The 15,474-nt window shown below is 36.6% G+C and overlaps 1 protein-coding gene across 4 annotated transcripts in view; it reads right to left on the bottom strand.

Annotated features, from left to right (window-relative positions):
- MYO5A (myosin VA) overlaps positions 1-15,474 on the bottom strand; it is a 232,828-nt gene that overhangs the window by 44,638 nt on the left and 172,716 nt on the right. For all 4 annotated transcript variants that reach the window (XM_074234660.1, XM_074234661.1, XM_074234662.1 and 1 more), the window contains exons 25-27: positions 12,882-12,995; positions 9,365-9,508; positions 9,045-9,098 (exon numbers count right to left, since the gene is read on the bottom strand). In XM_074234660.1, coding sequence (XP_074090761.1) covers positions 9,045-9,098; positions 9,365-9,508; positions 12,882-12,995 — 312 coding nt within the window. The remainder of the gene's footprint in view (positions 1-9,044; positions 9,099-9,364; positions 9,509-12,881; positions 12,996-15,474) is intronic.

Raw genomic sequence — 15,474 nt, 5'->3', positions numbered from 1 at the left:
TAGGGATAAATCTTTTATACTTGGGTTAAAAAAACTTTATAAGGAAAATATGAAGGGACAGGCAGCTGTTTGTCTAAAGAGGATATGGAGTTTTATAGGACTACAAACTCAGAGTGAGTCAGCGAGTCAGTGAGTCACATGGAAGTCAAAAGTGCTAATGTGATCAAGGGAATTCTGATCCCAGAAAAAGAAGGCCAAAAGTACCACTGTTTTCCTATTGTATTCATTTTTGATATAATAGTTAAAGATATTGATAAGATGGAGAACAATCAGTGAAAAGAAAATTGGATAGTGAAAGATCTGTGAATGCCTAGTCTAGAGAAGATACATGAGAGCAGTATTAAAATATCTGTAATGCAGAAGTTTAAAATTATTCTGTTTGTACTCAAAGGTCAAAACCAGGAAAAATTAGAATATGATGCAAAAAAACAAATTTAAGTTCAATGTCTGGGAAAACTTGATATCTCAAATTCTCCAAAAGTGAAATGAGTCTTTCAAAGGCTAAATAACTCCTTATTAGATACATTAAAGACTCCTTTTTATGCGTAAGTTGGATTGGGGGTGGCTATATGCCTTTAACCTTAAAATTAACTTTCACAGTGTATCTGTTAGCAACCAAAAGACCAGTTTTATCTCAAACTTTCTGTCTGTGGTGTTACAGCAATGCATCATACACACACACACACACACACGTGTGTGTGTGTGTGTGTGTGTGTGTGTGTGTGTGTGTGTGAAGTTGTTTAGGATATAACATGACATGCTGGGGAGGTGAAGGGGAAGGAAGCACTGCTTCATCAGTCATTCATGAGCTAAACTGTTCTTCTTTTGCCCTACTATATTTTACACACACACACACACACACACACACACACACACACACACACACACACACAGAGATAACACTTCACTCCAGAAGAATGAGAAAGGTCAGCACAATGTGTTATCAAAAAGATCTTTATGATCACAATACACCAACCACAGGGTGTTAGATATACTGAGAAAGACAAGCATCTAAAAATGAACTAGCTTTATGTTTTATTTAGGACATGTCATAAATAAGATTTCTTCATAAAGTTTAAATATTAACAGCTTGAGAGGCCATTTTGAGATTGCATCTTCCTCTCACATTTTAATATGTTATATTAAGACTACTTCTTATTTTAAGAAAATATGACCCCTCTATTTTTTTCATTTGTTAGTTATAACAATGGATCAATTTTAGGTTATTTTTATACTCTCACAAAGAATTGTGGAACATTTAACACTCAAATATGTTAACGAAGGATTTGCACTTTAGGATGCTATAAAGAATACCTTTATACAACACATTTTTGTTTGTGTGTGTATTAGAGGACATTTAGGGTTAGAATGTTATAGATCTGATGTTCTCTATTCTCCTGGCCTATTCAAAGCCCATCTCACCAAGCTCCTATGTGCTGAGACTCATGAACAAACTAGGCATGCACTTTGGCTTATCCACCAAAACTGAATTTTAGGATTGATAATTCAGTATACATGCTTTGCAGAGAAGGATTTGTTTTGCTAAAACTGCAAGGTCAATGAAATTTACTTTCTTGCTTTCATTGCAGGTTCCTGCTTATAGTGACTTACAAAGCCCTCAGAAACACCCAAGTTTTGATGCCTCCTTAAGACTTATTGGGATTTGAATAATAACCCCTTAGAACCAGGCTTTCTGTACATTCCAAAATAATAATTGTCTAATCTAATACATAAACAAACACACTAGTGAAGGTTAAAAAGAAGATTCTCTCAGTTCTATCAGGATAAAGATAATAAGTATAGCCTAACAATGACTTTCTTCAAATGATGCCCCCATTTCAGTTGAAATAGACTAGAAGGATGATGCCAAGGAAGCCCCAATATCCTGTGGCAAGTGTGACAATGTAGTAACAGATCTGTACTATTATGTATATAGCCAATACAAATTACTAAAACAAAGCAGATTCCACAGAAATTGGGGCAAATGCTGATTTTACTAGGACAGTTGCAAATGGAAGCATGGAGGGTGAATAAAGTTATTCTGTAAGAATAGTAATACTTTAATAAGCTTATTCTTAATATGGAGGTTCATAATATAGTAACCTAAAGGTTTAAAGGTCCTATGAGGTAAAGCTAGAGGGAAATAATTTGATTAAAACCATAGGGAAGACAGAAAATTAATTTTATGTACATATATATGTATATATATATATATGTGTATGTATATGTGTGTGTGTAAATATATTTAGCCAGGGTTAAATTTGAATGAATTTTGCTGTGATTTTATTGAAGGGCATAAAAATTCAGCAACTGAATTGGTAAATATATCAAATAAATCATGATTAAAGTAAATTTTCAACATTTTCATTCTTTGCTTTTATTCCCTATGCACATTGCCTGATGCCATTTATGTGGGTAACTCCTCTCACTTGAGTGTTTCAGGAGTTCAGCAAAGGAATATTTATAAGGTATAAGTCTACATAAATTACCCATCTCAACCCCACTCTGCCAATGTTTCATTCCAAGTTAACCCATCCTTTCTAATGTGCCTTCTGTAATATCTCCTTCATGATTAACAAACTTCTCATCTTGAATGACTTCCTTTCTTCACCCATTTTCAGGAACTCACAGAGACCTCTGACAACACTGCTTTTATAGTACTGGTTACACTTTCTTTCACAGACCCAGACTCATTCTTGGTGGGATTATATCTTGCTCCCTATTATTACTTCCATACTCTTTTTCACCATTACTCAGCTAACTCTATTCTTTTGAGAATCATGCAATGAAAGTTAGCCAATATAACCCTAGAATATTTCCTCAACGATTTTATAGTCTAATTCACATTCTTTCTCTTCCACTCCAACTCCTGACTTCATATTGGTAACTTCACCATACCATTATATTCTCTTGAATAATCTAGTTTTCTGGTTTGTCAGTCTACTAAACTTCCCATGATCTGTAATCCCACCTCAATTATATAAAAAGATATGGTTATACTCTTGATTTTGCTATTACTCACAAATGATCCATTTTCACATTCATAAACTCCAAAATTGCTTTATCTGATTAAGATCTTATCATTCCTATCTTTCCCTCTCTCTTATGACCCTTCATGCTTCAGTTTTTCATCTTCTCTATAACCTCCAATTCTTCTTTAACTTTGTTTTGTTTTTTTGTCAATTATCCTACAAATGGTTTCACTCTTCTTTGTTCCCATCTAATTTCTTATGGGTAGACCAGTTGAAATCCATATAATTCTCTACTTTCAAATCCTTTGCCCCATTGCCTACAGTTAATCACACCTCAACAAACTCTGATTATGTAACCTATCTCCTTGGTTCCTATTTGCATGTCACTGTACAAACTTGGAGCAAGTCACAAAACTGTGCTGATTGGATCAACTACAGGTTAGTGTTATTCAGTCTCAGCTGGGATCTTTATTGGAGGAGCAAGGCAATACTTTTACTTCTCCATAACTGATTTTATCCCACTTTTCCACAGCAGCTGTTCTGCTTATTTCTCTTCAAACATTTTGTTGTAGCCCTTTCATCCTATCCTTAGCTAAGGATGTGACTTTGTATTTCACCAAAAAAAAAAAAAAGAAGCTATTTCCTAAAAGCTCTATTTCCTTCTCTTTTCATCTCTATCTCCTCCTTCACTCTAGTCAAATGAAGAGGCCAAGAGTTGGCCCTTAGTGCCAAGGGCAATTTCGTGTAATCTTAACCCCAATCTTTCCTGTCCTCACTAGGACTGCCTGCACTATTTTAAATTTTTTTAATTTATTTAAGGCAATGGGGTTTGAGTGACTTATGCCAGGTCACACAGCTAAGCAATTATTAAGTCTCTGTGGCTGGATTTGAACTCAGGTCCACCTGACTCCAGGACCAGTGCTCTATCCACTGCACCACCTAACTGCCCTCAGAGTGCCTGCACTACTATCCACTTTCTCTAGAATTGTAAATTTCTCTCTATTTCTCCTTCCATGTTGCCTACAATCCCTATGACTTCCTCTTCTTTAAAAAAAGAAAGGGAAAAAAACATCCTTTTTTTGATCCAACCATAGCTATTGATTTTCTATAACTTTTCTCTTTCTTGATTAACCTCCTTGAGGAATCTGTCTACCCTGGCTACCTTCACTTTTTTCTTGCTTCTAAACTCATTTTAATTTGTCTTCTGTTCTTCTCATTCAATTGAAGCTACTCTCTCCAAAAATACCAACGATCTCTTAATTGACAATATTCATTCTTCTTTACCTTTCTTCAACATCTGACATTGTGAATCTGTGAATCAAAACTCACTTTTAGATATGCTCTCCTCTCTAGGTTTCTTTTCTTCTACTATCTCTCCAAACAATCCTTCTCAACTTAGTTGGATAGTTCATCATCCTGTGCATGCCTATTAACCATGGGTACTCCTTAAACCTCCATAATAGACCTTCTTTTCCTTTTATATTATCTTTGGTGATCTTACAACTCTCAAGTTCAATTATCATCTTTATGCAAATGCACCCTTGGTTCACAATCTTGCTGTTATCTTTGACTCATTCTGACTTCACAAATCTAATCTACTGCTAAGATTTTTTTTGTTTTTGTTTTGATTTTTAGTTTTTGCAAGGCAATGGGGTTAAGTGGCTTGCCCAAGGCCACACAACTAAGTAATTATTAAGTGTCTGAGGCCAGATTTGAATTCAGGTACTCCTGACTCCAGGGCCAGAGCTCTATCCACTGTGTCACATAGCTGTCTCTACTGCTAAGTTTTATTTTTTTTACTTACAAAATATCATTCATATATGTCATCTCTTCATTTACATAATCATTATGCTAGTTCAGGCTTTTATCACTTCTCACAAATTATTGCAATAATCTTTTCATTGATTCCCATACCCATTATTATTCATTCTCTTCTTACTTGCCCAAGTAATTTTGCTAAAGTCTAAGTATGACCAGGTCATTCCTCTACTCAAAAATTCCCTATTGCCTTTACCATTAAATATAAAAACCTTTGCATAGCATTTAAATTTTTTCACTTTAAAGTGATCTCCTTTCTAACTTATCCCATCTTCTTATGTTTTACTCCTCACCACACACTTTATGATCCAACTATACTAGTCTCATTGGGATCTTAACACAAATTCTCCCTCTCCTGTCACAGAACCCTCACAAAACCTCACCATGCCTAGAATATTCTGCCTTCCACCTCTTAAAATCACTAACTTCAAGACTCAGTTCAAATGCTGTCTGCTGTAGAAAGCCTTTCTCACCTTTTTATCATTACTTTTCTTTTCCCCTGCATGTATATTTTTTGTACATAGTTATCCATGAAAATATAAGCTTCTGGGGGTGGAGCCAAGATAGTGGCATGAAGGCAGCATTACCCAGAAACTCCTTCCCACCAAAACTGAAAGAGGCCAACAAATTATGTCGCTACCTCAAATTTAGAGGGGCAGAACCCAAAGAAAGGCTTAGTGATACATTTTCACAGTCCAAGATAACTTAGAAGTTCCATGGGAAAGGTGTGTTTCACCAAGATCAGGAGTTCAAAAAAAGCCACTGTCACTCAGCCCAGCCCAGCCCAGCCCAGCCCAGTTCAGGGATCACCAGCAACAGCTTGAATAGGCCATGAGAAAACTCTGCAACACCAGAATGAGTGTGGAGTGAGGAGCACTGACCTCAAGAGCAGCCCTGTGGCAAGAACCTGCAGTGGAAATCTGGGGAAACCAGCCTGTACCTCCAGAGCACAGCCCACACAGATAGTAAGGGGGTTGGGGAGACTGCAGAAATCTCTCTGCTCTCCCTGGGGCAAGACTCTGCTGGTTGCCCACACTCTGATCCAGGTTGCAGTTTGGCTTTCCATACTAAGATAGCAGGGACCCTCCTCACAGCTCCAGGGCAGAGGGGAGTGCAGGTGATCATCTTCATATCAAAGCACAGGCAAGAGAACATAAGACCTTGGAAGAATAAAGGTCCCAGTGGGATGTCCCCCCCCAAAAAAACCCAAAGCAGGTGCCCCAATAATACTCAAAAACTCAAGAAGCACCCCAAAACCAGGCACAGGCTGGAGAAATAAGTAAACAAAGAAAAAGAGAGGAACACCACTGAGAAATTCTTTGTCTATGATCCCAAGAAGGATCAAAATACTCAATCTGAAGATGAGAAGTACAAGCTCCTGCATCTAAAGACTCCATGAGGGGCAGCTAGGTGGCGCAGTGGATAAAGGACTGGCCCTGGAGTCAGGAGTCTCTGAGTTCAAATCCAGCCTCAGATACTTAATAAATACCTAGCTATGTGGCCCTGGGCAAGCCACTTAACCCCATTTGCCTTGAAAAATAAAATATGTAAAAATAAAGACTACATGAAAAACCAAAGTTGGGCTCAGGCAGTGACAGAGCTCAAAAAAGATTTTGAAAATCAAGTAAGGGAGATAGAAGAAAAGTTGGGAAAAGAAATGAGAGATGAAGGAAGAACATGAACAAGAAGTCAGCAGCTTAGTCAAGGAGATCAAAAAAAAAATAAAGCTGAAGAAAATAACATGTTAAAAACCAGCATAGGCCAAATGGATAAAACAGTTCAAAATTGAGGAGAAGAATGCTATAAAAAGCAGAATTTGCCAGATGGAAAAGGAGATAAGAAAGCTCTCTGAAGAAAACAAATCCCTCAGATGTAGAATGGAATTAAAAGAAGCTGATAACTTTACAAGAAGTCAAGACATAATATTTCAACACCAAAAGAATGAAAAATTAGAAGAAAATGTGAAACATCTCATTGAAAAAATAACTGATCTAGAAAACAGATTCAGGAAAGATAATTTTAAAATTATTGGGATACCTGAAAGTTATGATGAGGAAAAGAGCCTTGACCTCATTTTTAAAGAAATCCTACAGGAAAATTGCCCTAATATCCTAGAAGCAGAGAGTAAAATAGAAATTGAGAAAATCCACTGATCTAACCTGGAAAGAGATCCAAAAAAAAAAAAAAACCCCAACCCCCAGGAATATTATAACCAAATTCCAGAACTCCCAAGTCAAAGAGAAAATACAATAAGCAACCAGAAGAACACAATCCAAATATCATGGAGCTACAGTCAGAATCACACAGGACTCAGCAACTACATTAAGAGCTCATAGGACTTGGAATATAATATTCTGGAAGGCAAAAGAGCTTGGAATGCAACTGAGAATCAACTACCCAGCAAAACTGAACATCCTGTTCCAGGGGAAAAAATTGACTTTCAGTGAACCAGGGGAATTTCAAATGTTCCTGTTGAAACGACCAGAGCTGAACAGAAAGTTTGACCTTCAAATACAGTACTCAGGTGAAGCACATAGAGAGTGGAGGATAAGGATAAAATATGAGGGACTTAATGATGATGAACTGCATATATTCCTGCATAGAATAATGATACTGATAATACTCATATGAAACCTCTCATTTAACAGAGCAGGTGGAAGGAGCTTTTATATAAGCAGCAAGATAGCTGAATCCAAAAATATAATATATTGTAACAATGGAGTTAATGACTAAAAGGGAAATGCACTGGGAGTAAGAGAAAGGAGAGGTCAAATAGGCTAAGATATTTTGTATAAAAGATAATTTTTTTAATTTTTCTTTTACAATGAGCTTCTGCAATGATATGGGGGGGGGGGGAGGTGAGGGGGAATGAGGGAAGCTTCACTCCTATCAGAAATGGCTCAGAGCAGGTGGCTAGGTGCACAGTGGATAGAGCACTGGTCCTGAAGTCAGGAGTACCTGAGTTCAAATTCGGCCTCACACACTTAATAATTACATAGCTGTGTGGCCTTGGGCAAGTCAACTTAACCCCACTGCATTGCCAAAAACAAAACAAAACAAACAACCTAGAAATAGCTCAGAGAGGAAACAGCATACATACTCAATAGGGTAGAGACATCTAGAGTAAAAAGGAGAGAAGGGGGAAAGGGGAAAGGGGAGAATGTAGGTGATAGAGGAGAGGGTAGATCATAGGAAGGAATAGTCAGGTATAACACATTTTCTTTATTACTTCTTACAAGAGGCTGGGAATCGATGGCCTGTCCAGGACCCTGGGGCCGGGTAGTTGCTAGGTCTCAGGGGTAGTATGTGGGCTCAGGGCCTCTTGGCCCCAGGGCCAGTGATTAGTCTGCTGTGCTACTCAGTCACCCTACAGCACATTTTAGAATAAGGCCAGAGTGAAAGATGGGAGAAAATATAATACATGGTAGTGGGGAGGAATGGATGGAGGGAATCACAATCAGCAACAGCAACAGTGCAAAAATATGGAAGTAACTTTTATTATGCATTTATCATTTCCTTTAGGAAGTGATCCACCTGAGACAGAGCTGATGGTATCAGAACACAGACTGAAATACATTTTTTTTCATTTCCTTTACTTTATTTCTCATGATGGTCTATATTTTTTGGGAGGAGGGGAGTATTATGTGTACTCTTAAACAAGAATATTTTAGTAATGAATAAAAAAATATCACTTGTAGAAAAATATTCATAGCAGCTCTGTTGGTGGTGGCAAAGAATTGGAAATTAACATAAATGTCCTTCAATTAGGAAATGGCTTAACAAAATGTGGTGTATATATATATATATATATATATATATATATATATATATATATATGAGGAAACACATTACTCTATTAGAAGCCAGGAAAGATTTGCATGGACTGATACTGAGTGAGATGGGCAGAACCAGAGGAACATTGTGCACCCTGGCAGCAACATGGGGGTGATGACCAACATTGACAGGCTTGCCCATTCCATTAGTGCAACAATCAGGCATAATACTTTTTTTTTCTTCCTTAGGGATATGATTTCTCTCTCATCACATTCAACTTAGAAACAATGTAAAAGACTAGTAGACCATCTTCTGTGTGGGGTGGGGGGGAGTGAAGCAATGTTTTCACCTTTCTTTGTACCTCTACCACTAAACAGAGTCCCTGGTTCATAGAAAGCACTTAATAAATACCTATTAATTAATTGTAAAGTTTTGTTATTATCATTAGTTCCCTCTTACTTGCAAAACTGTCAAAATTACCTTGAGTGATTCATATTCCAGTTCAGCACCTCTAATCTGAGGTCTTTCTTCTTCCTAGGAGAAAAATAAAACAATATTTCCATTGATTTAAATCATAATTCTCAGTATATCTATTTATCCTGAAGAACACATTTTGGTATTTATCAAGAATTCTAACCAATCTCTAAGTCTTGTGTTTTGTAACTAATTTTGGAGGAGTAAGCGTATTCCTTTGAAATCTTTCTCTAAAGGGAGATGATGGACATCTAGGTAAGAATCCAAAGATAATGAATTCATGTCTGGATGGGCAATGTTGACATTAGTCAATTGATGATGGGTACCTTAGCCTTGCTTCGGAGTACTTGTTCCTCCTTTCGATCCAGTTCATCCTGCATGGCTTGCTTTTCCAGTTCTAATTCAGTTACCCGCTTCTGGAGCTTGAGAAACAAGGACATATCCAGAGGTGCCTTCTTCTCACTTGGCTCCTATACCACAAAACATGTTATCATCATTGAGGATCAAGAGAAAGGTTGTTAAAAGGAAAAAAGAAAAATAGAAACTGTCTTAGCCAAAACACACCCTTCAATATGCCCAGGAGAACTTGCTTCCTAAACCCAGATAGATAGATGTGTGTGTGTGTGTGTGTGTGTGTGTGTGTGTGTGTATATATATATATAAACAGAAATCAATGGGGTGATAAAAGTATACAATTCAGCAGCATTTATTAAGTGCTTACTGTTTACAAAGCACTGGGCTAACACAAATGAGGAAAACATATTTTAGATAAGAAAGTTTCTGCCCCTCCAAGAATTTACAGTCTCCTAAGGGAAATGAAAGAACAATACAGGTCAGGGAAGACTTACTGGGGGAAGCAGCCTTTGAGATCATCTCTAAAGTATAACAAAACTAAAACAAGAGAAAGAAAAAGACTAACAAGAAAGCGTTCACCTTGGGACCATTAAATATTTTTGATTTTGTTTTTGTTTTGTTTTTTAAGATCTTGTCCATTAATGTAGAGGGGGAAATGACTTAAAGGGGAGTGGGGAAGGAAGATGTATATAAAAGTAAAATTTTCTTTTAAATATTTTATAAAATTTCCTCTCCTACTAAAAACAAACAAAAACTAAAAGCATCTAAAATTAAACTATTTAGATAAGACCAAAGTGACCAGCAAGTTCCAGCTTTTTAAGAACTCTACTCTTTGGGTGTCTAGATATAAGTCACGGAATGCCACAGTCTCTGAGGAATTCAAGTTTAGGGTTGCCCAAAAAGTAAAAGAGGGGTATACAGTAGATGTGAGTAGGTTGCAATATCAACAAAGAATTTTTATTCTTAGCCAGGACTTCAAGATTTGCAATGAACATTACAAATATCTCATTTTATCATCACAGTAATGCTGGAAGGTAGGTGTTATTATTAGCCCCATTTTAGAGATAAGGAAAGGAGGGATACAAAGATTAGGGGACTTGCCTATGATCCCAAAGCTACTAAGTTTCCCAGTAGATAATTACTTGGGTCCACATTCTGGAAATCTATTTACTGAAGTACAATATCAATGTTTGTGAAATTCCTGTATAGAAAAGGGTCCATGACATCCTTCTGGGCCCTGAGAAATTCCTTAGAAATATAAATTTGGCTAGGCACCTTTAGGTCTGAAGATAGTCCAATAGGACCCTAGGGGTCATGGATATACCATAAAATTGTCTAAAGATTTACAAAGCACCCTTGTTAGCCTAATTGTCTTGCTGTATCTGTTAAATTCCAGGACTGCCTCCCCTTCCCCCAGATGCGACTGGAACCATAAGATAGCAAATTCCTGACTCCCTCCATCTCAATTATTACACAAAGACCCTGACCCCTTCTCACCCCATCTATATTGAGCTATATGTTTACATGTTTGTAATTAGCATAACAAGATAATATACCTAACTGCTGACTTTGCTTCTGTATCCTGCTTGCTCTATTCCGCCCCCCCCCCCAAAAAAACACTATTAAAAACCCTATCCCCTGAACACTTAGGTACTGTCTGATTTGGGTACTTAATCCCCAGATAGTCCCCGGGAATAAAGATCTCCAACCTTAATCAAATTCTGGTCTCCATCTTACTCTTTGGGTACAACAGTTCCACCTATCTGCCTTAGTAATATGCCCCCTCACCAAAAAGAATATCATCAGAGAAATGTATGACCAGAAAAGAACATGGACCAATTGTGTGGCAAGAGTAAGTAACATTCAGCTGACATTTACTAAAATCCAATTAAAGACAAGAACTCTGGAGAGAAAAGTCTTGAGACAAGTATGGGGCATTTTCAGGACATGGTACCATTTACTCACAAGTAACCGGTTAACCATGCCTCTAGCTTTTCCTTCAGTTCAAACTCAATCAGGGAACATAGAGTTACATGAAAATCCCTGGTGTTAATCTTAGAAACCTTTTTATATTACAAACAACTCTTTTGAAATGAAAATAATTAATCCAGATACATCTGTTTCATGAGTTTGGGTCATCATTTACCATCCTAAGTGTTCTTTCTAGCCATCAACAATAGTGAGTGTTCTAACTTACTCTTTACAGAGATTGAACACAACTTCATGGACACGACACAAACTTAGCATTATGCTTATTTACAAAGAGTGTCATCATTCATTCCAGAACATTAACCACTTCTGAAGGCCACTCTTTTTTTTTAAGAGACTTTTTTTTATGTTTTGAATAAGAGAAAAATTTACATCTAGGTAAATCTAATAAGAAAAGAGAAAACTATTTGGCTCATTTTAAAAGTATTTCTGGGGGGCGGCTAGGTGGTGTAGTGGATAAAGCACCGGCCCTGGAGTCAGGAGTTCGAATACCTAGCTGTGTGGCCTTGGGCAAGTCACTTGGCCTCATTTGCCTTGCAAAAATACCTAAAAAAAAACTTTAAAAAAAAAAGGAAAGTATTTCTGGAACTATGTCTTTCTGATTCTGCAGTTTCTCTGAATCAAATGTAAAAATAGAAGAGTTGAATAGGAAATATCCTTCTAATAGCTTTTCAGATGGGGGGGAAGGGCCAATGAATGACTGGAACAGTCCAAAACAGAATTTAATGAAGTTCTGGGTTTCCTGCAAAAAGTTCTCTTGGTCTATTTGTAATAAGTGATATCAATTAGACCCAATGGTTTTGTTAGCCTAATTATTTTTAATAGTCAAATCACTAAAGCAGTATCTAAGTACAAATAACTCAACATTCTATATTAAGGACATTATTTCAAGGTAGCAAAGTTACATTTGTGAATGGTATGTAATTTATTTGTGTTTGGTACAAACTCCTTAAGAGGCTAAATTTTTTCAGATGCAAAATTTTTATTAATAAACATCCATTTACTAAGTGCCTATGATGTTCTAGGCAGTGTGATCAGTGCAGATACAAAGAAAAGTTAAAGATAGTCTCTGCTCTCTACGAGCTCATTGTCTAATAAGAAGAAAGGATTTTTCTTTCAAATAAAGTACAAACCAGAATTAAAATATATAATACTTTTGGTATAGTGGAAAGAGTATTAAACTTGTGATCAGAAGACCCACATTTAAATCTTATATTTATTATCTGTGAAATCTTTTAGCTTTCTGGGTATTTCTCAGGATGAGGAGAATATTATTTATATTACCAGCTTCACAAGGTTAATCTAAGGAAAGTGATTTGTAAATACTGTGGTGCTATTTACATTAGCATGTAATACTATCACATTACTATTACTATTACATACATAACAATTCATTAAGTGATGCAGTCATTATGTATTCCTGCATCTGCAAGGAATCTTAGTTCAACAATAAAAATTTTCATGTGAACAACAAAAGTAGTCACATGCTACAAAACTCACCTCCATCCTCAATGGAATATCTTCAGTCTCCATAATTTCAGAACTAAATGTATATTCAGATTCATTGCTGCTGTGGGTAGAGTCAGTTCTTCTGTGTCCAGGCTTAGGTACATTCTGAAATGCAATGTAAGTAAGAAATGAGGGATAGAGATTACTTCCATGTTTGTTTGATGACAATCTCATCTAGACTTCTTTCTATACTGGTGTTGAGGTAGCTAAGTAATACAATGGAAGGTACAATGTAAAGGCCTGAAATCAGCCCAAGTTCATATCTGGAATTATACAGTTACTATTTATGTGACACTGGACAAGTCTGTTTGCCTTAATTTCCTTACCTTAACTTGGGAATTATAATAGTACCTACTTCCCACATTTATTTTAGGATTAAATGATAGTATTTGTAAAGTGTGTAGCACTGTGTCTGACACATAATTGGCACTATATGGATGTCAACTATCATTTTTATTAACCAACTGATTTTCTGTAGGATTTATTTTTGTCAGACTAAAATGACCTACACTCTCCTGAAGGTGTGGCTATCTATCCTTCCACTATAGGAATGCTTCTCAAATATTAAACCAGTAAAACCAGAATAGCAAGCCAGGAACAGAATACCCCAGTAAAAAGGGCTTGTACTTACTAGTTACATTCTTTAAACTCATTAAAAAGTAATTAGTAGTTGACCATGTTGTATGAGTAATATAAAATAAAAATTTGAGTGTGCACAAATTTGATGTTGTAATCAAATAAGATTATACAAAGTAAATCAAAATTTACTATATGAATGATTGTTGCCTCATTGTGGGATGGACTGGACATGAAGAGTAAGTAGTTCATATAAATGAATTTAGCTTTCATTACAATTGAGCATGTGTCAGCTAGAGGAAAGAAGCAGAGAAGAAGCTGCTTGGATCTAAGCCCAATTAATCAAAAGATATTAAGCCCCTCTATTGATTAGGTACTGTGTGAAGCATCCCCCAAAAGGCCTAATCTGGCTAGACCTATTTTTCCAAGAGAGAGCATCCATGGTCACAAGTTCAAGAAACTGGTAAGGATGGGGCAGCTAGGTGGTGCAGTGGATAGAGCACTGGCCCTGGAGTCAGGAGGATCTGAGTTCAAATGTGACCTCAGGCACATAATAATTGCCTAGCTTTGTGACCTGAGGCAATTCACTTAATCCCACTGCCTTGCCAAAAACAAACAAACAAAAAAAAAAGGAAATGGGTAAGGAGAAAATACTTCTCCCTCCTAAAGGAAGGGAAATTAATGAGGGGTAGGGGTGGTAGCAAGGGAGAGTAGACCATGGAAAGAATTAAACAAAAGGGAAGGCAACATATTGAAACAGAACACTTGACTGAAAATCGGGTTACTATTTCTAGTCTTGCATCTGCCAGTAAATATGATATCATCTTAATGAAGTCACTTCATCTCTCCAGATATCCATAAATTAAAGAGATTGTACATGACGATTTTTCTGTAGCCTTATGGCTTCTGAGCTTGAACTTCTCCTCTCTAGGCATCATCTCTTATGCTACCACCCCTCTAGACTATCACTCCTAAATTCTTTCTTAGCCTGCACAGTGATCTCTAGTTTCTTAACCACTCCTTGTTCTCTCAGTTCACTATCACTATTTTAGTTTCTCTCCTTCCTTTAGTCTTTTTTTCCCAACTATTTATCTATTTTGCAACTAATGGTAGTTTTCAACAATCATTTTCTTTTGCATTTTTTCTCCTTCCCTCCCCCTCCCCAACAGAAAGTAATGTAATATAGGCTCTAAATCTATAACTATGCTGAACATAGATCCATATTAATCATGTTGTGAAAGGTAGAATCACATCCAAATGAATGAGGAAAAAAATGCTAATTCATAAGGCAATTTTTCTTAAAAATTGAAGATCTTTCTTTAGTCTTGGAAAATATACTTGGTCATTTTAATTAATGCACTGTCCTCTCTGCCTTTGAATATCTTGCTTGTTACTCCTATCCTGAAATCTCCAATTCTAATTTATTCCTACTATCTGCCTTTTCTGCTCTTACTGCTGAGAACTCCTCAACAAAGTCACAAAACTATGCTGACTGGGATCACCACAAAGTTATATGATCAACCTTACCTGGGTCCCCCCACATTACCATAAGAGTCTTTTTTTTTATTAAATTCTCCACAACATGCATTCCAGACTTCTTCTCAAGTCTTCCAGTTCAAACACCCACCCATCCTTCATACAACTGTCAAAATAACTCTTCCTTGGTACATAGGTCTGTTCCATATATAGTTCAAAAACTTTTAGTAATTCCAAAGGTGTCACAGCAGAGGGAGTGATAGACTTGAAGTCATGAAGACCTGGGTTCTAAGCCAGTCTGTTACTAACTTGAGCAAGTCACTTAAACTCTCTCAGTCTCAGGAACCTCATCTATAGAATGGGGATAAGGCCCCCAACTCATATGGTTATTGTGAGGATCAAATACGTAAAGTGCTTTGTAAATCTTAAAAGTATTATATGAATGTTATTTTATAACCTGTGGGATATGCAAATACAAAAACTGAAAGTTTTTGATCCAACCCATCTTTTCAATCTTCTTTCATACTATTCT

The sequence above is a fragment of the Macrotis lagotis genome, chromosome 4, assembly GCF_037893015.1.
Source record: "Macrotis lagotis isolate mMagLag1 chromosome 4, bilby.v1.9.chrom.fasta, whole genome shotgun sequence".
NCBI lineage: Eukaryota > Metazoa > Chordata > Mammalia > Peramelemorphia > Peramelidae > Macrotis > Macrotis lagotis.
Note: the sequence above shows the minus strand (reverse complement) of the source record. Positions and strands in the feature narration are given on the sequence as shown.